At 42.0% G+C, this 26,399-nt stretch overlaps 1 protein-coding gene and 1 long non-coding RNA gene across 5 annotated transcripts in view; both read left to right on the forward strand.

Moving 5' to 3' along the window:
- Positions 1 to 10,048, forward strand: part of TEAD4 (TEA domain transcription factor 4) — a 49,327-nt gene extending 39,279 nt beyond the window's left edge. For 3 of the 4 annotated variants that reach the window (XM_065742361.1, XM_065742362.1, XM_065742360.1), the window contains 3 exons: positions 5,116 to 5,256; positions 6,583 to 6,735; positions 9,823 to 10,048. In XM_065742361.1, the coding sequence (XP_065598433.1) occupies positions 5,116 to 5,256; positions 6,583 to 6,735; positions 9,823 to 9,936 (408 nt within the window). In that variant the 3' untranslated portion in view covers positions 9,937 to 10,048. Of the gene's footprint in view, positions 1 to 5,115; positions 5,257 to 5,748; positions 6,049 to 6,582; positions 6,736 to 9,822 lie in introns of those variants that run through there. The other variant, XR_010622538.1, reaches the window with a different exon arrangement.
- A 2,283-nt stretch (positions 10,049 to 12,331) lies between these two features.
- LOC136052347 (uncharacterized) lies at positions 12,332 to 24,929 on the forward strand. Its single transcript, XR_010622544.1, has 3 exons — positions 12,332 to 12,571; positions 24,340 to 24,418; positions 24,842 to 24,929. It is a non-coding gene; the product is annotated as an uncharacterized LOC136052347 (long non-coding RNA).
- Positions 24,930 to 26,399: the final 1,470 nt, after the last annotated feature.

Here is a 26,399-nt window from a genome sequence, read left to right on the forward strand (position 1 = left end):
CTGGTTGTGAAACTCATTCCCACTGAACATCAGAAAGCAAACTTGTCTTAGTTTGGTTAGGACACTGCATGATGCTAAGTTTTCTGTAAGTATTTTTTTTTTCTTGGGGTTGCAGATACTGAGTGATAAACTTGAGCTTCTCAGGGCTGTCTTCAGCAGAGCTGCTAAGAACTTAGACCACCAAAATAATTTGAAAAAAGAGAGAAGATAGTACTACTCTTTTTCAGGGTTACTATGTCTTCCCTGAACAAATCTCTTTTCTTCTAGCTGCAAATTTTATATTGCACGTATTTAAAATTTTTGCTTTCTTCTCCAGAGGGAGAAAATCTTAGATGTTACCCACCCAAACAGGCAGAACAGCTATGTTACATACAGTCTGGAGATATCTGAAAATTATTTCCACAGATATCTCAGTGACTGTAATTTCAGTGTGTTTAGAACTCATCAGCAAGCTGAAGACAAGTATATCACCTGTGCTGAGCTTGTACAATATCTCAGACACATCAGATTGCTATTATGAGCTAGCCAGAGTGTGCACACCTGTTGTCATCTAGATAGAAAGCAAGAGACACGACTTTGGCCACTAAAGTTGTTTGGTCTAGTTGGTAGCTCATTAATTACGTTTAGCCTTTTCCAAGTAGGTTGCTTCAAAAGTAATGCCTCTTATTTCTTTCCATGGAGACTGCAACAGATAAAGCAGCACAATAAAGCTATTTGATATAGCAAAGTCTCAGCTACAGAACACAATTTTTATCATGTTCACCATCATTAGCTATGCATTTTTGTCTGTGATGAACAAGAGCCTGCATGCAACATTCATAAAAATCTTCACTGTTGTTCAGAGCATGGCTTGTCTTTCATATTGCTGTTGCCACTGATGAGATGTACCACCCACCACCTCACTGTGCTAATATCCACTGTTTGGTCTCTGTAAGTGTTCAGTAAGCATCCATGATTGTCAACGGGTGCAGATTTTTCTGCATGGATATGCCTTCACATATGCTTCCATGTTAGACACCATTTTGTTATGTTGGCCTTCTGCTACCATCTGTCTCACAACAACAAAATGTAATGGAATATTGTCGCAAAGGTTCAACCTCTACTACCACACACATAATACATAATGTAATAATCTAGGCATGGAGGATGCAGCATTTTTAGATGTTTAGTTAAAAGTAGTAGCTCTTTTGTCCATTAAAGATTCCATTATGGGGAGTAAGATTTTGTCCTGACGCAATTATGGTAAGTGTTAACTGTATCTGTTAAAGATTTACTGGACTGTCCAGTTGATATTTAGAAGTTAAATTACTAAGTCTGATAATCTTGGTTTATTTTTTTTTCTCCATTAAAAGAAGTCATCATCTCCATAGCAGGGAAGGCTAACAGACTGGAATTCCACTCCTGAGTTGCTGCAGTTCTTTGGTTTTGTATTCATACACATAATTGACATTTTCAGTTTACATGAAAATAACAAGTTGAAAGTAATTCAGGAGGAGATAATGCATATTATCTCCTCCTGAATTAATAATAATGCATATGTTAAATGATAATGCATATGTTTAATCATTTCTCATCCAGGGGCAGTAGATTCCATGAGAGGATGGGAACCAGTGTAACTTGTAACTGTAAGGCCAGCAGCATCTATCTGAGGTGTTGCAGCTCTGCTCTGCTACAAACATGCTGCTGCTATCCTTCCCTGAAATTCCGTGTATGGGTTCCAATTGTTGTGTTTACTGTCTCCAGAGGAAATCTCTGAACAATATTGTGAAGGACTCCTAGTCTTGTTCTTCTTTAGAGAGGGGAAGGAATTTGTTTTATATTCAGACAGCTTGAGTATGGGGCAAATAAGCAATATAATTAACTGTCATGACATATAAACGTACATTGCAGTAACTCAGTAGAAACCTAGAGTAAAGAGACCACTGCTGCTCTGTAATACATGCATATTTGTTGTACAAATGAGATAGCTGAATAAATACAGTGTGGAAAATTGAATAGGAAGGACTTCAACATGAACTTAACAATTCAGTAGGCAACTTAAGTTATGATAAAGCTTGTAATGCCTGTGCCTTGTTCCTATTAACACCCTTTTAAAAGGTGAAACCTAGTCTGGATTTACCACATATGTTGCTCAAGCTTAGACAAACCACAGGAACATAACACTGCCTTACAATCTTTCTGGTGGCCAGAGACAACGTAAAAGGTTCCAGTCTTCCTCCATCCATTGTTTCCAAATCCAGAATGGATTTGATGAATAGACCACTCACTGGATAAGGAATTGGCTGGATGGTCACACTCAGAAAGTTGCGGTTGACGGCTCCATGTCCAAATGGAGACCAGTGACAAGTGGCATTCCTTGGGGATTGGTGCTGGCACCAGTGAGCCCATGTCAGTCTCATGAAGTTCAGCAGGGTCAAGTGCAAGATCCCGCATCTAGGTCAGGGTAGTCCCAAGTCTCAATACAGAGAGGACAGCTTGAAAGCAACTCTGAGGAGAAGGATTTGTGGGTGCTGGTTGACGAAAGATTCAACATGAGCTGGCAGTGTGTGCTTAGAGCCCAGAAGAACAACCATATTCTGGGTTGTACCAAGAGAATCATGATCAGCAGGTCGAGGGAGGTGATTCTGTCCCTCTACTCTGCTCTCGTGAGAGCCCACCTGGAGTTCTGCATCCAGTTTTGGGACCCCCAGCACAAGAAGGACATCAAGAAGTTGGAGTGGCTCCAGTGGAGGGCCATGATGATCAGAGCACTGGAACAACTACCCTACAAGGACAGGCTAAGAGAGTTGGGGTTCTTCAGCACAGAGAGGAGAAGCTCTGGGGGGGAACTTACAGTGGCCTAGTACCTGAAGGGAACCTACAGGAAAGCTGAGGAGGAACTTTTTAGAAGGGCATGTAGCAACAGAACAAGGGGAAATGGTTTTAAACTGGAATAGGGTAGATTTAGACTAGATATGAGGTAGAAATTCTTTACTGTGAGGGTGGTGAGACACTGGAACAGGTTGCCAGCAAGGTTGTGGATGCCCCCTCCCTGGAAGCATTTAAGGGCAGGTTGGATGGGGCTTTGAGCAGCCTGGTCTAGTTGGAGATATCCCTGCCTATTAGCAAGGGGGAACTAGATGATCTTAAACATTCCTTCCAACCTGTTGTGGTATTGTGGTTTTGATGCTGGTATTCCACGTCAGAACATCATACTGGGGAGTTAAAGAGTTAATGCTGGCGTTGAGATGAAGGGGGGTGGAGCTCTGGGCTGGACACCAGCCGCAATTCGGCCGCTTTTCTCGGTCTGCCGTGGAGATAAAGCGCGTGTGCTTCCCCTGCAGCTTTAGTACTGTAAGATTCTCAGGTTTTGGATACTTTCGTCTCTCCCAGATTGTTCGATTTTGTTAGGTTTAGTAAAATTACCGTTCCTCTTCAAATCGTTGCCGGTGATTTTTTTCCTAGACCCATCTGTTATCTCCATACCCTTCCCTCCCCAGTCCAGAGCGCAGGGCTCTACTCAGGCGGCCGCGTTGCCACCGACAATGCAATTTTTTTTATTCCTTCCCTCTCTCCCTCTTTTTATTCCTTGTGTCCCTGTCACGGATAACATCATGACACAAACTAAGCCATTTTATGGTTCTATGAGTTCCTCAGTGAGTTTTGTAGTACCACTACACAAAATTTTGTGGCAGTACAAGAGAAACAAGAGGGCACTGAGACTACTCTCTGATGGTGGAGGGACCATTGTGGTATTCATCAAAATACACCTCTGAGATACAGTTTTCCTAGAGCCATCTCAGGTATGGATTGCCATTGACATAGGCAGTCTTTGTGCCCTCAAATTTCGTGTATGTGTTCTCACATCTTCCAGCCCTTATAGCCTTGTGAGGATCAAAATGGCCTGTCTTGTCTTACTGAAAAATAACATATTGAAACAACAACAAAATTTTAAAACTCTTTTGACTGGAATTACCTTTCAATCCTGGCCAGTCAGAGTTGTACAATTACGAATGGTAGCAATTGTAATAAGCAGCAGGCTTATGTGGCTACAGATGTGGGTAGAAGGCTGGACTGGCACTTTGTATCAGCAGCACAGGTATAGGTTGACTAACATCTCTTGTGAAATTGCTACCTCAGAGAAATAAGTTAAAGTACTGTATCATGATGGGGAAGTTCACCATGAAGAATAGAATAGAATGAATTAGCCCACGGGAAACGGTAATGGCTTTTCTGCAGAAGTAAGCTAGCACCTAGGCTCATAGAGTACAGAGGAGTTATACTCTCTTAGTTTTGAAAGGGAGGAAGCCAAGTTGTGCATTCCTACACACCCTCTGTGTTTTCAGTTGTAGTGAGTATCAGTTCGTTTCTTACATTTGAAGGACCCCTGGTGGAAGCTTCAGAGAATCAGAATTTCAAGGAGCAAGGTCCCAATGTAAGGCTTCCGTTTGCCAGACTTAGGCACAGACATTTGAAAACTGTGGCTGCTAATGAAGATGGGTTTATATTCAGATGGAACTAGGCTGGATCCATGAGGATTCTTTGTGTTGCATCTTGTTTACTTACATTATTCATATCACTGTATAAATAATACCTGAGACTAGTATGTTAGTGTATGCACTAACATATTCCTTCTTCCTGCTCTGTATCTCTCCATGCATCTGCAGGGTGGAAGAGCTTTATTACAGTTACTGCGCCCTTATTTTTCTTCTTAAGCAAGGCAACCCAGCCTATCCTATCTGCTGTATTGCTTTGACTATACAGTGCCCTCTTGTTTGCTGTCCACATGCTTTGTGTACCTTCATGTTGTCCTAGCACTGTCCAAGTGGTAAATATCAGCTAAGGCAAGAGGTTGTGTTAAACATTTTTAATGTTCAGAGGATATTCCACTCAATTTCCTCAAAACATATGCAAATTCTCACCACTATTTTCTGAAGTGGAAACTAGATTTCAGTGTTTACTCTTTAGATTTCTCCTGCTAGCTTGATGCACATTAATCTGTTTTGGATCTTTTGACACTTCTGGCTAAACAAGATTACTTTACTTCATGGCAACAAAAGCCACCACAGCAGGTACTTAACCATCTATTTTTTGTTCCTCCCTTTCTATCTTACTTTTTTTTTCTTTTTTTGACAGGCTGACTTGAACACCACTATTGAAGATGAATCCAGATCTTTCTATGGTGTTTCCAGCCAATATGAAAGCCCAGAAAATATGGTCATTACCTGTTCCACTAAAGTGTGTTCCTTTGGAAAGCAGGTGGTGGAGAAAGTGGAGGTAGGGAGCAGGTACCTTTGTACAAGATGCTCTCTGGTTGTTGGTCTATTGTTTCAGGTATTTGTATGCTGAATACATCTAAAGGTAGATATATCCCCTGCTTCTCAACAGGGAGATGGATACCATAGATTATTTGTAAGACATGGTTACGAAGTTGCTTCAGTCTGCAGCATGGCCTTGTTCAAGTCTTGATGGATGATCTGATAATGTTTGATGTTTTTTCCTTAAATCTCAGTCTCTGGAGCTTTGGTGATTCTCTGGATTTTTTGGGAAGCAAAGTAAAGCTAGGAAATCTGGAGTCCAGGAAGGTGAAAATAGATCATCTATAGATTATAGTCAGACTGTGACTATGGACTTAGTACTTGCATACTTGCAGTTCTAGCAACTGCATAATTATATATAAATCTGGGATTGAAGAAATGACTTCTAATGCTGCATTCAGCTGCTAAGATTGCTGCTCTGACCTGCTTCCTCCTGTTTTTTTTTCTCAAGGAGCCTTTAGATGCAGAGGGAGCAGCTGTGTGCAGAACACCAGACATTCTGTTGTCAGCAGTCAGTTCAAGCTACATTATTTCCTAAAACCCATCTCCAGTCATATGATAGACATGTCTGGAGTCTGTTTATGGGCTTGAATATGATGTGACTGTGTAGATCAAGGAAAGCTATTATGGTGCATGGGAAGGGAGATCAAGCCATTGTGGTGAAAGGAGAGGAAAGGTATTTAAGAATCTGCTTCAAAACAATACAAACCAACATCAGTTTCTATTCAAAGGAAGATTAAATGTTTAGAAGGTAAGATGTGAATGTTAACAAAAAATCCTTCTGTGTTGGCCAAACACTCTCCTAAGGGGTAGCAAAGATGCTGTGTTCTCTCTCACAGAGGTGGCAGAAGGCTTTAGTCATTTCCAGACATGATGCATCCTGAGCATATTTAGCATTGTTACTAGGAGCCTCCTGGTCTATCTAAAGCAGTAGTTTTTAACTTTTTCAATTTATTCATGCTTTTTTTTTTTTTCCAGTAGAGATGCATACCTCAGTATAACTGACAATTGGTCTGCTCCTCTTAGTTTCCTTTCATAGTTTCTTGGCAGTTTGCTGCTCATAAGCTGGAACTTCCGTTCTGAAAGAATTCAAGCTGAAGAAATTGTAGGGCTCTAGGAGACTGAGCTTGGTGCAAAGAACTGTAGATAAATGATTAATCAGCTCATTATTGTTAGTAAAATGACTTGAAAAAGTCATACTTTTTCTGTTCTGAGTTCTTTTATATTATTGTTACTGATGTGATAGCATTAACCCCATAAACCCCTTTTCTCTTTTAAATTGTAGACAGAATATGCACACTATGAAAATGGACACTATTCCTATCGCATTCATCGTTCTCCTCTCTGTGAATATATGATAAACTTCATTCACAAACTCAAGCACCTTCCTGAGAAGTATATGATGAACAGCGTACTGGAGAACTTTACAGTCTTACAGGTGAGACTTTGATCTGTTTTCCTTGGAGCCTAGAAACATGTAAACCTCATGCAAGAGGTCTCTCCTGTGAGTCAAAACAGATTTCTTTTTACAGCTCATCATCAAACTGTACTTGATATTTCTTGAGTGTTGTATTGTACCTCAAGAGGAATACTGGAGATCTTAGCTCATGCAGAGAAGCAGGAGCATTTGACAGACCTTCAGTAAGAGAGAGAAAAAAAGAAAGATAAAGGGAGAGTTAATGAGGCAGAGAGATATGGGAAGGAAAAGGATGCAGAGGTCATAGTGAAGTTAGTGCTCAGTGCTCATTCCACTACTGGATGTACACATATGTTTTTTCTGTGTGTTGGCCTAAAAAAAAAAAAAAGCAAAAACACTTATATGGCCACTGTTAAGTGGCCATATAATTTTGTCAGAAGGACACAAGGAGAGTTCTTCATCTACACCAGGTGGGATTAAAATGCGTGTTTCCTCAAAACTGTCCTGAATCTGAAAAATATATGGAGAGAGGTAAAGGAAGAGGTATGTTAGAGGAAGCGTTCTTGAATCACTGCAACTCCTTGGTAGGGCAGTACTAGAAGGCTACAGTAACAAGACTGCATCAGTGTCTGTGTTAAACTACTGGTCTTTCCTGGCACAAGTGCAGCCTGAATTTGGAGTGAGGGCTTAAAAAGTGGATTTTTCTAGTGGACTGTGAGTTTTAACTTCTACAAGATGCATCACAGATCTTTACCAAAGAGAACAGGAGGGTGGGTGAGTGGAGGAGATTCTAGAGGATGTATCAAAGAATGGAAATGAAGTGGTAAGTCATTCCATTCTGTAAAGATGTTGTAGGACTTCGGGCAACTAATTACTCTGTTCTGTGGCTCAGGTATCTCAGATATACAAGGTTATCTATATATACAAGGTTAATAGTGTCCTTATACCTCACAAGTTATGAGACAAAATAGCTTTACTCTTTTATGTTTATACTAAGCTCATTAGCAAGTGGAAGGAAAGATGAGTGTAAAATGTAAGGTTGATTTCTTTATTTTTTAGATGAGCAAAAGCATTAATTGAGCAGGGAAAGAAAGTTTGAAAGTGTGTGTGTATACAGAGGAATGCTGTAACTGCTCTCTGCATGCCTTTTGCCGTGACTGCTGTAATGTTAGCCTCTCTGGGGTTTTGAATAATCTCATGCCCTTTCTTCACCTTCTATCACAGGGAGGCATATCTCATGTCTCTCATCTCATATCTCAGAGTGTTATGTATATTGTGTTTGTAGTCTTGCTGTCCTGAACAGTGGGATGGAAAATTTCCACCTTGACTGAGAAGGTGAAATCTTGATTTGCAAATTGCTTTGGATCTATCCTTCCAAGATTTTAGAGCACAGTATTACCGAAAAAGCTTGTGGCCAGCCGGTCAAGGGAGGTGATCCTTCCTCTCTACTCTGCCCTGGTGAGGCCTCATCTGGAGTACTGTGTCCAGTTCTGGGCTCCCCAGTATGAAAAAGACAGGGATCTCTTGGAAAGAATCCAGCACAGGGCCACAAAGATGGTGAAGGGCCTGGAGGATCTCCCTTATGAAGAAAGGCTAAGTGAACTGGGTCTCTTTAGCCTTGAGAAAAGAAGACTGAGAGGGGACCTGATCCAGGTTTATCAATATCTGAGGTGTGGGGGACAAAGTGGCGAGGCCAGACTCTTTTCAGCAGTGTGTGGAGACAGGACAAGGGGAAATGGACAGAAACTGCAACACAGGAGGTTCCGCACGAATGTGCGCCAAGAACTTGTTTACGTTGAGGGTGATGGAGCACTGGCACAGGCTGCACAGGGGGGTTGTGGAGTCTCCTTCTCTGGAGATATTATTCAAGACCCGCCTGGACGCCTACCTGTGCGACCTGGTATACGGAACCTGCTTTGGCAGGGGGGTTGGACTCGATGATCTCTAGAGTTCCCTTCCAACCCCTATGATTCTACGATTCTATGATTCTTACATTAGCTCACAGCTACCCACAGAAGGAAGAAGGGTTAGTTCAACTGCAAAACCAGTCATGAAGTAAGAAAAGAAAACAGTAGACTAAAATGAAGGAAGTCTATTTATTTGTGAGTTTGAAAACAGATCTTTTCCTTCTATCTTTACAAGAAAGTTTGGGCTTTGGTACAGAGCAAGCCTCCAGCTATGCTTTACTTCTGCAATTGAGTTGGTTCTACAGCTGAAAAAAAAAAGTCTCTTCCAGCAGGAGAGAACTGCTAGAAGCTTTAGCCGTGGCACAAACCCAGATTACAAGAATGTGTAAAAATATATGATGACAGAGAAAGGGAATCTGAGCTAGGACCTCTGGGTGCAATTTTGTCCCTAAATTTAGTGTAGGCAGTACATGCTTCTAAAACCAGGATAACACTTTCCATCACCATGCTGCTGACACTGGGCCTGATACATGCTGCACAAAAGCTAATATTCCTGAATGATCTTAAAAAAAGAAACGGGAAAAGAGATATAACTAGCTACTTTAAGAATGCATCAGTGTAGCAGCAATCCTCCTGATACCTATAGTGAATGGAATGGGAGGGGTAAAAGTTTCAAATATATTGATCTCCTGTAAAATGAAATATTATCTAGTTCTCATGATCTGTGTTTACCTCTAATAAGCAGGATCAGGTGGTGGGAAGGAACTTTTGATGGGTGTGTTATACCAACACAGGAACATAAGTGGGTGTGCCACAGAAGGTGGCCACTCTAAACACAACAAACAGAACAAAAACATTATTTTGCAAATCTCTTCCTGCTGCTGAAATCTGTAACATTTGGGAAATGGCTGAGGAATAGCAGACCTGCTTACTTGGTTGGTCACTACTTGGTCACAACTTCTTTTTCTCCTCAATAAACTCTGTTCACCTCCCTGTCTCTTCACCTCATTGTGACAACACTGCAAAAGTGCTTTCCTTGGGTGCATGAGCATGTACACTGGGGGATGTGATGATTGAGCTGTGTGCCATCCCTGTGGAGAATTCTGTTCTTTTCTTGTTACTGATTTTTGCTCTTTGTGTTAGAGTGTGCAAGCAGTGAAATAGGAGATATGATCTCAGCTTCTTCTCATTTTCTGTCTAGGTTGTGACAAACAGGGATACAGAGGAGACCTTGCTGTGCATAGCATATGTTTTTGAGGTGTCAGCTGGTGACCATGGTGCTCAGCATCACATCTACCGGCTGGTGAAGGACTAGAGACTATCTGCCCTGAGTCATTTGTGAGATGCATGTCTGAAGAAAAAGTCTGTGCTTGAAAAGCCCTTGTTTACTTACACCAAATTGAAAAATAAACTGCAGATATTGTATATTTTCAGAAAAGCACCTCCAGTCTATTTTATGATTCACAGTGGCAAATAAGTATGTATCTCCAGGTTTGTGCAAATGGTGGAAAGTCTTGGAGTCAGAGAAGCAGGCAAATGTCTGCTTAAAAGTTTCACCTAAACAGCATCCTCTGGGATGTATTCCTCACATACTGCAACCCAACCCTTAGTGCATGCATCAGGTGTGACTGTACACATAGAAGGTGTGGTACATATCTGAGCACACATCAGTGACAGTGGTAGTAGCATATACAAGCTGGACCACGTACATACAGCTTGGCTAGGTGTATGCTAAGCCTGATCACAGTGTGTGCGCTCACATACATTCATCTAGAGTTCAACACATGCACAGACATGCTTACGTTTCAGTTGGTTGCACTGAAAGAAATGCCTTCTATTTTTTCTATGGAAACTACAACATGCACAATAACGCTTCTTGTCAGAATATATCCTCAGCTACAAAACACTTTTTTTTTAATGTAGTTGCCACCATTAGCTATGTGTTTTTGCCAGCAATAAGCCTGCATGCCATGCTTGTAAATCTGCACCAGTGGAGGTGACCTACAGTTGCTGTCACCATTGCTGAAATGCACCACCCACCATCTCATTGTGCTAACATTCACTCTTTGGTCTCCTTAAATGTTCAGCAAGCATCCATGAATGTCAGTGGGTGCAATTTTTTCCACATGGAGGAATTCAGTTTTGCTTCACAGGCACTTCCTTATATGATGTCATTTTGTCAGATTGCCCCTCTGCTGCCTTCTTTTGCATGGCAACAAAATGGAATATCATTTAGATACGTTACTACTGTACCCCAACATCTGCTTAGAATATGAGGCATTACTTTCAGATCAGCCCTTGTATATAGATACATGTTCATTTAGACATGAATGGGAACATGTATGTGTGTAGAGATTACACACATAAATTACACGTCTGCCTGTCTAGCTGTATACCTTAGTAGATAGGCAGTTACGGGCTCCTTCAGCCTTCCTCCTGTTAGAGGCTGGACATAGTCTCCCTCTCTTCACTGTGTAGTAGTGAGAGAGCATCCTTTCTTTGGCCTTTTAAACTGGCCTTTAAAATGCATTTATGCTTAGAAAACTTAGTTTCTTAAATCACGTTGTCTTACCTAGGAGTTTTTTTGCATGTGTTCTGCTTTCTTGACTAATTAAAATAATTCCTGATGCTTTCACTCATGTTTTCCCAGTGCACTTAGTACTCCTCTGGGAGCTAGACTGCTTTTTTTCTTGCGCATCAGCAGCTGTCTCAAGATAACTTGTCACACCTGTTGGCTGCATACAGAGAAGTGCACAAGTATTGCCAAGAATGCCATTTGGACAGCAAATCACAAGAGGTTATCTTTCCCTATTTGCAATGCAGTCAAACCCAATCCTTCTCCTTTACATGTAAATCGAGATTGTTTACTCAGGAATCATTGGGAGTTAATAGCCTTGGTCCCCAGTGTCCCCTTTGTGCTATTGATGGAGGGGAGGAGGTAGCCATTCATGCTAACTTCGAGGGAGGAGGTAGATGGAGTGTCTGGCAGTCACTGAACAGGCAGTTTATTACCTATGGCCAGGTAAAGTCTCTCAGTACAGATTTGAATAGGTGGTGGTAGATGTGCACTTTCACAATACACCTTAGAAGACACCTCACACATTTGTTTCAGATGTTTCCATCCTTGCATTTTTGTCATAGAGAAAAATGATTACTGGTACTTAAGGCATCTGAGATACTGTCTAAAATAAAAGGATTTATTGGAATTCCAGAAGGTAAGGAGGACTTTAGTCATATGCATTTGAAATCTGACTTTTTTTTTTTTGAGAATTAATGAGCTTTGGAGGTACTCCCTGCTGCAGATCTCTGTGATGATTAAAGGGTAAGTGGACTGTGTAAAACTTATTCAGGCCTATAATGCTGCCTCTAGGTTTGTAATACTTAGTTAATGAACTAAGATTGAATATAATAATTTCTGAGTCTGTGTTGAAGCTGGGTGAGTTGATTCTTCACAAGGAAGTCATGTTCAAGCAACAATAAGGAACAAACTCCTAAAATTCAACTTAAAAATCAAGATAGTTGGACAAATTACTCAACTTTTTTTTTTTTTTTTGGTCTCAGTCTTCACTGGCAGTTGTCTCTTCCACACCTCCAAAGTCACAGAATCTCAAAGCAGCCACTCACCTCAGAAGACCAGGTTTAAGACTATCTGAGGAACCACAATGTGCTCAAGTCCACTGGATGTGATGAGATTCATCTCGGGGTCTTGAGGGAACTGGTGGCTGAAGTTTGCTAAGCCACAATTCATTGTATTTGTTGGTGAGGTGAAATCCCCTCTGGAAAAGGGGAAAAAACATTTGTTTTTTAAAAAGGAAAACCCAGGGAATTACCAACCAGCCAGACTCACCTCAGTGCCTGGTAAAGTCAAAAAACATACCCCCTGAAAACTACGTGAGGGTATACGTAAGATGGGGAGGTGACTGAATAGAGCCAACTTGACTTCACTGAGGGTGAGTCATGCCTGACTAACTTGATGGCCTTGTATGAGAGAATGACAGCACTGGTAGACAAGGGAAGAGCAAGGGACGTCGTCTACTTTGACTTGTGTAAAGCTTTTGATACAATCCCTCCAAAACATCCTAGACTCTAAATTGGACAGACATGGATTTGATGGATGGCCTGTTCAGTGGATAAGGAATTGGCTGGATGGCTGCGTCCAAAGACTCATAGTCAATTGCTCAGTGTCCAGGTCAAGTGGTGTCCCTCAAGATTCTGTCTTGGGACTGGTGTCTTTACAACTTTATCAGTGGTGTACGCAGTGGGATCAAGTGCATACTCAGCAAGTTTGTGGATGACAGCAAGCTGAGAGGTACAGCTGACACTTCTAAAGAAATGAATGCCATCCAGAATGACCGTGACAGGCTTGAGGTGTGGGTCCTCATGAAATTCAACAAGGCCAAATACAAGGTCCTATACCTGGGTTGAGATAATCCCTGATGTCAACACAGACTGGGTGATGAACCCAGTGATTGAGTGATTGAGTGCAGTCCTGCGGGGAATGACGTGGGTATACTAGATGAAAAATTGGGAAAAATTAGATATGAACTGGCAGTACAGCCCAGAAAGACAATCATGTTCCAGGCTACATCAAAAAAAGTGTGTCCAGGAGGTTGAGGGAGGTGATTCTCCCCAGTACTCTGCTCTCATAAGACTTCACCTGGAATACTAGATCTGGACTCTCCAGAAGAAGGAATGGACCAGTCAGAGTAGATTCAGAAGAGGGTAACAAAGATGATCAGGGGGCTGGGGTAGGTACCTCTCCTATGAAGACTGGCTGAGAGAACTGTTGGGCTTTTTTACTTTTTAGCCTAGAGAAGAAAACACTCCAGGAAGACATCAGTGTGTCTCCTAATACATAAACAGAGCCTACAAAAAGGATGAGGGGAGTTCTCTTTATCAGGAAGTGTATTGATGGGATATGGGACAATGGTTTTAAACTGAAAGAGGGTAGACTTAAGTTAGATATAAGGAATATTTTTTTTTCCTATGGGGTTGGTTAGACACCAGAAGATGTTGCCCACTACTAGAAGCATTCAGAGTTGGGTGAGACTTTGAGCAACCTGACCTAGTGAAAGGGCAGAGAGTGGAACTCAATGATCCTTAAGGGTCTGTTCCAGTTCAAGGCATGCTATGGTTCTAAGTTTATTATGGGAAAACTTTAATAAGGTATTCCTCTCACACAGGAAGTATCTGAAGTATGCGTTTTTACTGGTTAAGCTGTCAGCAGTTAGATGAAAAGCAAAGGACTAAAGGTCATTGACAAAGATAGCAGATGACTGTTAATTGAGGAGAAGGTATGTACTGAAAAGATCAGTATAGATCTTTAAAAATATTTAACATAGTAATGAGCAATCTGGAGGAGGGAGAAAGCAGCAGGGTAACTTAATCCACAGATTTTACTATTGGAGACTTCAGTAAACTGAGTATATACTGGAGTAGTTTGAACAAGACTGAAACATTAGGCTTGAACTGGTAGAATAAAATTCTAACAATGATTTGAAATATCAACTAAATGTCCTTAAAAAAATTCTAGCCACCAAAAAAACAAGAGAAACGTGCCTGAAAGTTTTTTAGAGTTGTATAACCATAGAATTGGTTGAGTTGCAAGAAACCGTTAAAGGTCACCTAATCCAACTCCTCCAGAACAAACAAGGACATCTACAACTAGATCAGGTTGCTTAGAGAGAGCCCCATCCAGCCTAACTGCACACATCACAAGGTATCTACCACATCCAGACAACCTGTTCCTGTGCTTTACCATCCTCATTCAAAAAACAAAAACATAAACAAACAAACAAAAAACAAAAACAAAAACCAACACAATTTTCCTTACATCCAATCTAAATCTTCACTCACTTAGTCTTAAACATTTCCTCTTATCCCATTGCAGCAGATGCAAGAGTCAGCCCTTTTCTTTATTACTGTCCTCATTGAGATTCTGTGTTATCAGAACCTTTTTTTCAGGGCTGTGTTCTACCCTTTCATCCCTCAGCTTGTATTGATGGTGGGGGGTGCTATAACACAGGTGCAAGACCTTGCACTTGGCTTTGTTGAACTTCATGAGGTTCTCCTGGATGCACTGCTTGACCCTGTTCAGGCCCCTCCAGCTGAAATTCCTCATGCATGTTGATCACAGGACACAGCTTGGTGTCATCCAGAAATTTGCTGAAGGTGCAGTCAATCCCACTGTCAGAGTCATTGAGGAAGGTATTAACGAGCATCAGTTCCAGTACTGGCCTCTGAGGGACACCACTCATCACTAATATCTATCTGGACAGTGAAACTTCAACCACCATTCTCAGTGCAAACAGTTCCCCGTCCAGTCCATTTGTCAAACCTACATCTTACCAATTTGGAGAGAAAGATGTTATGAGAGGCACTACTGAAGTCTAGATGAATGATATCAGTGGCTCTTCCCTTGTCCGTGGACACAGTTACACCATCAAAGAAAGCCAGATAGCATGATCCAAAATTGTACATCTGACCCTTAGCAGTTACTTTTGTTCTGTATAAATAGAAAACATCAGTACAAGAACTAAATATGAGAGAAATGAAAGTCTCAGAGCTTCCCATTCAGTCATATGGAGACATACACCTGAGGATGAATACTTCACTGTTTATAGAAAGTAGTAAAAAGTAGTTAGTACCTTGTGATGCAAGGCCCTTTCAAGGGTTTATTTGGCCTTGTGCATGACTGGTCCTGAGAATTTTCATTTTAACAGAAGACCAGAATATGGTTGTGTAACACTTGATGCATGTGCTTCATATGCAGTTGCAATTTCTCTACTCGCGTAAGCACAAGCCACACCAACAGCCACACAAATCTACACCTCTGAAATCACACATCACTTAGACAATCAATTTGATATGAAAGAGGAACTAAATGACTTCTTCATTAAGTTATTGTACGTCAGTTTCTTTGTTTTAACTGCCCAAACGCAGGTTTCTATCTACATGTAGAAGGTCTATCATAGAATGTTTCTCCATTGCATGTTACTGTTAAAATGCTAACTCTGCATCTAAGACAGAATCATGCAAGAGAATGAAGGGATGTGGGTAAAGAGAATAGCAAAGGTGATGCTATTGTCAGAGCTAGAGAAAGGTGATTTTGTTCATTTTATGGGAAGAGTAGTCCGCATTTATTAGATAAATAAACTTTTTCATCCTAAACTTGCAGACCTTGTAGTCCTAAGAGTCTGTTTCTAAGGACTGTACAGGGCTAATATTGAAATTTAACCTAATAGGTGGCTAAGCACTACACAGTCATTCACTCGCTCCCCCCCTTTCCCAGAGGGATGGGGGAAAAAATAAAAAAAAAGTAGAACTCATAGGTTGAGATCATATAATCACCAAGGTTGGAAAAGACCTACAAGATCAACCAGTCCAATTGTCCCACCTATCACCAGGAGTTCTCACTAAACCATGTTCCTCAACACAACATCTAAACAATCCTTGAATTCCTCCAGGGTTGGTGACTCCACCACCTCCCTGGTCAACTCATTCCAGTGCCTGACCACTTCTGGAGAAGTATTTCCTAACATCCAGTCTGAATCTCCCCTGGTGCAACATGAAGCCATTTCCTCTCATCCTACCACTAGTTACAAGAGTGAAGAGGCCTATTCCCAGCTCACTACAACCTCCCCCTCTTCAGGTAGTCATAGAGGCAGTAAGATCTCCCCTGAGCCTCCTCTTCTCCAGACTGAACAATCCCAGCTCCCTCATCTGTTCCTCATAAGGCCTGTGTTCCAGACCCCTTGCTAGCTTCATTGCCCTTCTCTGGTCACGCTCCAGGGCAACTATGTCTTTCTTGCAGTGAGGGGCCCAAAAACACAGTACTTGAGGCGTGGCCTCAACAGTGCTGAGTACAGAACAATTACTTCCTACTCCTGCTGGCAACACTATTTCTGATGCCGTTGGCCTTTTGGTTACCTGGGCACACTTCTGGCTCATATTCAGCCAAGCAGTGACCAACACTCCCAGGTCTGTTTCCTCTACATGGTCTTCCAGCCACTCTCACCCAAGCCTGTAGCATTGCCTGGGGTTACTGTGGCCAAAGTACAGGACTGGGCACTTGTCCTTGTTGACCTCATCCCATTGGCTTCAGCCCAGCAATCTTGCCTGTCCAGATCCCTCTGTAGGGCCTCACTACCCCTAGGCAGATTGACACTTCCAGCCAACTTGGTATCATCTGTCAACTTACTGAGTGTGGACTCAATACCATCATCCAGGTCATCAGTAAAGATACTGAAGAGGACAGGTCCCAGTACCAACCCATGGGGGACACCACATATCACTAGTCAGCAGCTAGATTTTGTGGTCATCATTCATTACCACTCTCTGGGGCCTGGCCATCCAGCTAGTTCTGAACCCAGCAAAGAGTATATCTGTCCAAGCCATGAGCTGCCAGCTTTTCCAGAAGAATACTGTGGGATACAGTTTCAAAGGCTTTGCTGAAGTCTAGGTAGGCTACATGAACAGCCTTTCCTTCATCCACTAGGAAAGCCACTGAATTGTAGAAGATCAGGATGGTCAGGCTGGACCTGATCCCCTTGTTGTCTCTCACATGCCATATGATCTCCTTCAAGACAGTCAGCTCCATAACCTTCCCTGGCACCAAGGTCAGGCTAACAGGCCTGTAGATCTCTGAATCCTCCTTACAAACCTTCTTGTAGATGGGAGTGAACACTGGCAAACCTTCAGTCTTTTGGGACCTCACCAGTCAACCAGGAGCACTGATAGATGTTGGAAAGCAGCTTGGCTATCACCTCCACCAGCTCCTTCAGCATTCTAGAGTGAATCTCATCCAGCCCTATGGACTCGTGGCAGTGAATCGTGGGAGGTTTATTCTGCTCCCCATCTGAGACTTCCAGGTCAGAGAGTGGAGTACCCTGAGTATAACTGGTCTGACTTTTAAAGACAGATGTAAACAAGGCATTGAGAACCTCAGCCTTTCCTTATCCTCACTGGACACATTCCCAGCCTCATCCAGTAAAGAATGAGGATTCTCCTTGGTCCTCCTCTTACTGGTGATATATTTGTAAAAGAGCTTCTTGTTTACTTTTACCTTAGCAGGTAGGTTGAGTTCAAGCTGGGCTTTTGCCTTCCTAATTTTCTCTCTGCACATCTTAACAACTTCCTCATTGCCTGTCCCTTCTTCCACAGGAGGTAGATTCTCTTTTTAAACCTATTTACCAAGATAGAGAAAAAAGAAGGAAAATAGTTATGACTATATATACATAAAACAAGTGATGCACAAGCAATACTCGCCACCCTCTGACTGAAGCTTACCTAGCCACCCAAGCAGCAAGGTCAACTATCACTCCCTTCGAAACTCCTTCCACTAAGCCAGCTGCGCTAATTCTGTTTCCTCCCAAGCTTAGAGTCTGTGGAGTTGTTTTTGGTTTTTTTTTCCCCACTTGCAGGCTGTACCCACATGGCCAACACGTGATACAGAGCCCAAGTGGAACACCTGCTTGCAAAAACGAGATATGCTACCAAGATCACATCTCTCTACAAAACAAGATATTTGTGGCTGTAGCCACAATAAAAACTGTCCCTTAAAACCGTCAGAATATTTTGTTCCATACCTGTCAATGGTTTACAGGCTGGTTTGGCCCAATTCAGTGACAAATGAGGCAGGGGGACCTATGGACCTACACCCTGGGAAAAGGGGAAGGGGAAAGGGAAAAAGGGCAGGGAGATGTGCCTAAAAACAAAACAGCAGCAACAATCTGAGGAGGAAAGCTAATCTATTAAATAAGATACTGGAATGCAAGATAAGTATAACACAGTATAATACAATGTAATCAGAATTGAAGCTAATAAATCAAATAAAATGAGATTGTGTCCAAAAACCATAGACCTTACTCTAACAAGGAAGGCAAGACGGCTAGGAGCTCACAAACTGCTGGGATAATCTGAACAAAGAAAAGAGAGGGATCTCATGACTTGACAAGTTTTATCTTTCCCTCTGAGCAGAAAACAGAAAAACGCAAATCAACGTAAGTCCCCTGAGGTACATAGTTATTCTCTTCTGAGACAGGTATACCCAGAACTATAGACAGTCCACAGTACTGGAACATTAACTCTTTAACTCCCAGTGTACTACACGATGTTATGATAACAACAACAACAACAAAATCATAAAACCATGACAGTCCCAGGATCATTCTTCAGTCAGGGCCCCAGCACACCTCTCTAACAGAAAGAAATACTTTCAATATCTGATTTCCAAACAGTAACACAGAACTAGCAGTCTATATTTCACATCTAGTGGCAGTTTAAAAAAAAACAACAAAAAACAGAATTCTCTATTGCACACTTCCAATGTTTTTTTTTAGTAAGGCCTCATGTAATGCAATGGAAAATGCAACAATGACACCAGAACAACAAAATCCCAGGCCACAGCAAGTGAGTATTCACCCAAGCGCAACAGAAGAAGGTGCAGAAATAAGGGAAAGAAGCTGCTTAACTTCAGAAGACCTGAGATCCACAGGGTTCTCCAGAAAGATACCCATACCCCCACTGCCAACCCTTCAACGAGGCTTGGTTAGGGGTGGATCCTGGCTCCACTCCTTCCAGTCAGGTGCATTGCATGCTCCCTTGGGTTGGCACTGCCTTCCTACCAAGTGACTGCTTCAAGCTATGACTTAACATTTCCACTACACTCCACCCCTTCATGACATGAACCAATGATTGAGCTGAGGAAAGGTAAGCCCTTTCTATCATGGTGATCCAGTACACCACAATGCTTGTACAATTACCTGTCATGATGCAGACTGACAAAATATAAAATGATTGGTTCATGGTTGAAGTCTGTATTCCTTCATGGGCCTCAGTGTTAATTGCATGCTGATATAATCTATGATGAGTGATGATCGGCATATGGTTCATGTTCTTTCCTGACCAGACTACCCCCAGAAATTTCACAGACAGGCCTGGACCTTGCACCTTTTGAGGATTTATAGCCCATCCTCTTTCTTGTAGGTGGGCAGATAATGAATCTGCTGCTTTTCCTAGCACCTCCATTGAGTCGGACATTAACAAAAGATCAATATAATAGTATAAGTTAACATCAGTAGGTTTTTCACAATTATCTAGGTCACGCACCATCAAGTTATGACAGTGTGTTGGCAAATGCACATACCCCTGTGGCAGGACCTGAAAGGTCCACTGTCTGCATCCCTATGTAAATGCAAAGTGGTCTTGCAATTCTTCAGCAATTGGAATACTGAAGAACGTATTTGCCAAATTTAGGACACACTGGTAAGTTTTGATTTCCCTACTCAGTGTGTCAATTAGAGAGGCAATATTGGGTATGGCTGCATGAATGGGTGGTGTGACTTTATTTAATTCTCTCTAATCCACCGTCATTCTCCATGTTCCTTCCAACTTTCACATTGGCCATATGATGGAATTATATGGGCATTGTGCAGGTATTATAATACCTACTTTCTCTAATCCGGCATCATCCTTGATATTTCATCCTGTCCCCCCAGGAGTCTATACTGTCTTACATTAGTAATCTGGCACAGTTTTAGCAGGCAAATGGGCTCATGTTTCACATGGCCTCTCAATATTGTCTATACTGCCTGGACACTAATGTACCTCTGTCAAAATCTGAACTCTCCCACAGTCGTCTGGAGAGCCAGACCCCATAGAATGTCTATGCTCAAGATGTATTCTAGGACTGGGGCAATAGACACTTAATACTCCTGGGGTGGGAGACACCCATACCCCAGTTTTAACCATGTCTGAGTAACTGGAATTTTTTGTCCTCCAAAACCACCAGTCATCACTCTATCACCATTAAATCTAAATGGATCCCCATAAATTACCAACATCTTTGTGCCTGTGTCAACCAAAGCCATGACTATTTGCTCATTTGTTTGTGTTCAGAATATTGTCAATGCTACACAGGGCCTACAGTCCCATCTTGAAGCCCTAAGGGAACCAACATCTTTTTATCATTCCATGAATTTTTCTAAGTCCAGGTCTTTTATCTCAGGTGGCTAAGGCATTGTAGCCTGAGACACCTGTGGAGGCTTTTTTCTTCTATTCGGTACAATGAAGTCTTCTAAATTCCAGGTTTTAGTAGGTGTCTGCTATATTTCTCATACTCCCGATTTTCTGGGATTACTTTGAAATTTCTTAACTGCTTCCATAATTGAAACAGAATATGATTGGGCTGCCCATCAATCTTGGCAAAGGTGACCCCAGCCCGTAACAGATCATTAAACATTGTTTCTTGGGACTCCCGTATGGTATCTGATTGGGGTGCCTGTGGGGCAGCCTTCTTAATTCTAATTGGAAGGACCTCAGCTTCCACTACCATTTGGACACTGCGCCTTCTTTGTAGGTGCTCTGTCTCACCCAAGTCTGCTATTAACTGGGCCACTTGCTGGACAGTGGCCTCTGAAACCACTAAAGAGTTCAGTACTGAGACCAATAATCCATAAAGATGGGAAGGAGCCTGTTGTACAATTTGATCTCTCATTCCTGCCGTAAACTTTTCTATATCTGGGCTTTCAAACGTTTCTGAATACATTGCTTCTCTCATGCCCAGTTCGCGAATATAAGTTTGAAGGTCCTCCACACAAGACCATAGACCTGTAGGCAAAGGTATATTGGTTTTATGCAGCCAGGTTAAGTGGCATGCTGCCATCAGCCAATCTATTATGGAATGATTTTCATTGTTATATTGAATAGCAGTGTATAATCTTAGCCAAAGGGCAGGGTGTGTAGTGACAGATGCCAATTTGGACATTTCTGTCCCAGTAACCAAAACACTTTCTGCTCCTACATTCCACAACCTTAGTAGCTTTGATGGTACACTTTATAGGTTTTTGAATGAATCATTGTATTAAGTCCATTAATTCATTTGCCACATATGGATGAACTGTCACATGCAGATATTTTTCAGCAGGGGGCCACTGATCAGGGAGCACCCCTGCCAGTCTATGCTGTATCTTCTTTGTTTTTTGCGTTATTATGGAATGGATCTCAAAGGATCTCATTGTGGATGGAGCTTTGAGATCTGATTTAGAAATCTTATCTTCTGAATTACCCAGTTCTGTTGTCTCAGGGACCTGAGTGTCATCTATTGAAATACTGTAAATTTGTTTCATTGGGACATTTAGGCCTGTTTTTTTTTTGTTTTTTTTTTTCTGTTAGTATGCCCAGTTGTTGTTCCAGTTTTTCAATACAGTCACGTAATAGTTGGTTTTCATTTTCTAAACTATTGGTTGTTATTTCCATCTGATTTAATGTCATTAATAGAGGCCAAGGCACAGTAGATACGTCTAGCTGGTGCTCCTTTGTAATTAGTATATCTTTGCTTAAATCTTGAAAATAATCTGCTAAGTGGGATGGAGAAGGAGAAGTATTTCCCATGATCCACAGAGGAACCCATTTTTCAGTGATGGTTGCTAATCTGTAATATGGTGATCCCAGAAGTCCTGGGATCTGTCCTGGAATAGATTGGCCTAGGGGGTAACATTCTCCCCCCTGTCCCATTTAAAGATATTTCAGAGGAAGGATCTTTTAGTGTTTAAGCCTGCCTGACTTGGCAATTGTAGGGTGGAAAACAAAATGAATAATACTAAATGGCATTGCCAGTCAAGATATTCAATAAATAGTGTAATTTAGAAAGATTATCAAGATGACAAAGAGACAATCAATAAGGGAAATGCTCCTCCATCTCTGAAGACTGAGCCTCATGGGGGAAACACCACCATAAATAATTGAGGTTTTTTTTGTCCATTTCTACAAATGCTGTCCCTTGTTGTATGTTCTTCTAAGACCAAAAACTAGTTAATCCAACATAGGGCCTCCGGTCCCACCTCGGGGCCCTAGGTTCAGGGGAGCTGGTATCTCCTGTCACATAAGTAACTGCACAATTGACAATTCTTTTTCATCAGAAGGCTCAGGCATAGTAGCTCAGATCATTTGAGGGGGCTTTTTCCTTTTGTTAGGAACTAGAAAGCCTTTCAACTTCCATGTTCTGTTTGGTACTTGTTCAGTTGTTCTCCCCCCTTTTTTGGAGGTCTTCTGAAATTTTTTATTTTCTTCCAGCTGCTTCCATAGCTGGAGGAGGACATGATTGGACTGGCAATCTATTTTTTCAAGCTGAATCCCAGCCTAGAGTAAATCATTAAACATCTGTTTCCAGGATACCTGTATGGGTCCCTGTCAAGATGTTTGCAGGGTGGGCCTCCTAGTTTAAGTTATAGGGAGGATCTCTGCCCCTTCCAATGTCCAGATATTCCATCTGGTCCATAGGTGCTCCACTTCTCCTAGATCAGCCACCAACTGGGCAGCTTTTTGGACAATGGCCTCTGAGGCCACTAAAGGGTTTAGTATGGACACTAGTATGCCATATTGCTGGGGAGGCACTTGCTGTAAGATGAAGTTGCTGAGAACTTAACCAAGTCCAGACTTTCAAAGGTGTCATCATAAGTTGCTTCCTGCATTCCCAGTTCTCTGATATAATTTTGAAGTTCCCCACTGAAGTCCACAGATCGGTATTTATTGAGATATTGTTCTTATTTGGCCACATGATTTTCATCATTCTGCTTTTTAGTCATGTATAATTTTTGTCTTAGGGCCAGATGTGTGGTGATGGATGCAAGTTTAGAAATCTCCAGCCATTAAAACCATACTTTAGGCTCCATGTCCCATAATCTTAAGAGCTAAGCTGGTAGCATACTTGTGGTTTCTGTTTAAATTCTTGGGCTTTCTTAGTTTTTTGAGTAATTGTTGGTCTTATTTATAAGGATCTGAGGTTCCCAAATCCTCTAGTTGGACATCAGACTTGATTTCTCTTTTATTTTTAGATCTAACCAGGATCAAAGGATCCTGTTGATCTGAGTCCTTCTGTTTCAGGGTATGTTTGGATCTGAGAGATAGGATGTCTCAGGAGCAGAGGCAAGCAAACTATGCACTTAGAGCAACACAGAGGGTTACAAGTTTTATTCAACATACACTCATTTTAGATAATCCCAGTAAGTGATAAGCAGAAGCTCCCTAAGCAAGTGCACTATTACTTACCAATGTTTTAGAGATGGTGGAACACTACAAAAGAGAGAGAGAGAAGGAACACGGTGGTGGTGGATTTGACAGGTTGTGCCAGTAGGGCAATCCCCGTTTCAAATTGCACTTTTCCTGTCTCCCCCACTGCAGCCTCTCTCCTGCTTTTATTCTCCCCAAGGCCTGCAGGGATTTTTCCCCACTTTTACATGGTACCCGCATGGCCAACATGTGATACAGAGCCCAAGTGGATCACCTGCATGCAAAACAATTCCTTGCAAAAACAAGATAAACTACCAAGATTGCCTCTACAAAATAACACTTCCCTTAAAACTATTAGAATACTTTGTTCCATCCCTGGATCATTCTTCAGTCAAGGGCCTTCAGGTCCCCACACCTTCTAATGTTCTTAATTTTAGAGGGGAAATGCCATTTGAAGATGAGTTAATTTGCCCCTTCAGAAGTGTAATTTTATTTTCCAATTGTCTCATACTGGCTTTTAATACTCTTTTTCATTTTTTGGTCCTTCTGAGGAAGAAGAATACATGCTAATAGCAGTGGTCATATGCTACAGTAGATGTGGCTACTACTCTTTCCTCAGTTGTTAGGAAAATTTGTTATTCAAAAATTCTGCTATCTTAGAAGAAAATTTAATAAAGGGATCATTGTCCTTTTTATGTTCCCTGTATAGGAACTGCTGAGTCAAGGCCTGAACTACTGATTGAGCACCTGGAGAAAAGACCTTGTCACCCCTGGAAGCACAAGGGAAGGTAATTTACCTGTGCAGCCAGAAAGCGTGGAGCTATGTGGACCTCATTTTAAGGGCAGTCTGCCACTAAGGAAAGATCTTTTTCTGGACATCCCTTCTTTGTGGAGACTTATTGCAAGCCTAAGTCTTTGGATATGGAGTAGGCATCCTTTTTTTGGAACACCTTCTCATTGTGCAAATCTGAGACTTGTTCTGTTACCTTTACATTTGGCAAGACAGGCAGGAGCACCAAATCATTGTGCTGATAAAATCATTATCATCATACCTGAGGCTGGTCCTGCTGCCTTTACATCCCCATTCTTCAATAATTTGAGCAGCACTTAGTCATAGAATCCTGGGGTTTGCCTCAGGAGTTCTATCTTTGAGTTATTTGGGGTCCCAATGACAAACTAATGCATTATCCTTTTAAAATAATCCATCCTAGGTACATACACTGCTATCAGTGTTGCCTGGCTTGCTAAGTGTGACAAGATAGAAAATGAAGCAATGACAACAAAGCAGCAAGATCCTGGGCCACAGCAGGTAAACCAGGCAGGTATCAACACTTAAATGAGGTCTGGAAAGGAGTGGATCCCCCCCTGGGTTGGCCCTGCTTTCCTACCAGGTGCTCAATTACTGTTTCAAGAAGTAACTTAGCATTTCCACTACACCTCATATGGCTGAAAAGAAAATCAGTCAGTTTTGAATTAAGACAAGCCAAGCACTTTAAACGTCCGAAAAACAGCACATCAAATTACTTGCTGTTTTGTGTATTACATGAGAAATTCATGTGTCCTGCTCTCGCACATTTCTAACTACAGTGAGGTTGAAATCACCAGGAACCAAGTTATTTACTTCTCTGCAACACAACCACCTCCCACAGTCACCCATGAAAGTATGAACAGCACCATTGTTTACAGCTCACGGGCAGTGCATGCACCTGCCTGTGACAGGATGTTTCTCTTTAAAGATTCAAGATGGCCATAAGTAAGAAACAACAAGGACAGGCATTCTTGAGGTAAGGCACAAGTCCACAACAGTAACCAGTCAGAAGGGACTAAGTGTCCTTGTGCCCAATTATGGATAAAGTGAGGACTAGGAAACATCCCCAGCCGTCCACCAAAGATTACCTAAGATCGCCCATGCAAGCACTGTTTCAAATATAACGTGGCCAGCAGGTCAAGGGAGGTGATCCTCCCCCTCTACTCCGCCCTGGTGAGGCCTCATCTGGAGTACTGTGTACAGTTCTGGGCTCCCCAGTATGAAAAAGACAGGGATCTCTTGGAAAGAGTTCAGCACAGGGCCACAAAGATGGTGAAGGGCCTGGAGGATCTCCCCTATGAAGAAAGGCTAAGTGAACTGGGTCTCTCTAGCCTTGAGAAAAGAAGACTGAGAGGGGACCTGATCCAGGTTTATAAATATCTGAGGTGTGGGGGACAAAGTGGCGAGGCCAAACTCTTTTCAGCAGCGTGTGGAGACGGGACAAGGGAAATGGACAGAAACTGCAGCACAGGAGGTTCCACATGAATGTGCGCCAAGAACTTGTTTACGTTGAGGGTGATGGAGCACTGGCACAGGCTGCACAGGGGAGTTGTGGAATCTCCTTCTCTGGAGATATTCAAGACCCGCCTGGACACCTACCTGTGCAACCTGGTGTAGGGAACTGCTTTGGCAGGGGGGCTGGACTCGATGATCTCTAGAGGTCCCTTCCAGCCTATGATTCTATATAGCCTGGTACTTTCAAAATGCTATGATTATGTAATAGCTAGGTGTGATTTAGGTAGGCATGCAGTAAAAACTTTTTGTACTATAAATGAAAGCTAGTGTAAAAACTCCATGCTCTGGATTTGTGGAGATTTTCCACTTAGTGCCCTGTGCAGAATGAATCCAAGTCTCTTCTCTAAGTGCTTGTCTTTTTGAATGTATTTTGAGAGACTTAAAATCAACAGCAATGTGAGCTAAAATGCTTCTGTCCCCTTGCAGACTGAGTGACAGATCTTTAT

This window comes from Cyrtonyx montezumae, unplaced genomic scaffold (assembly GCF_038088225.1).
Source record: "Cyrtonyx montezumae isolate F1298 unplaced genomic scaffold, pur_monq_1.0 scaffold_3, whole genome shotgun sequence".
Classification (NCBI taxonomy): domain Eukaryota; kingdom Metazoa; phylum Chordata; class Aves; order Galliformes; family Odontophoridae; genus Cyrtonyx; species Cyrtonyx montezumae.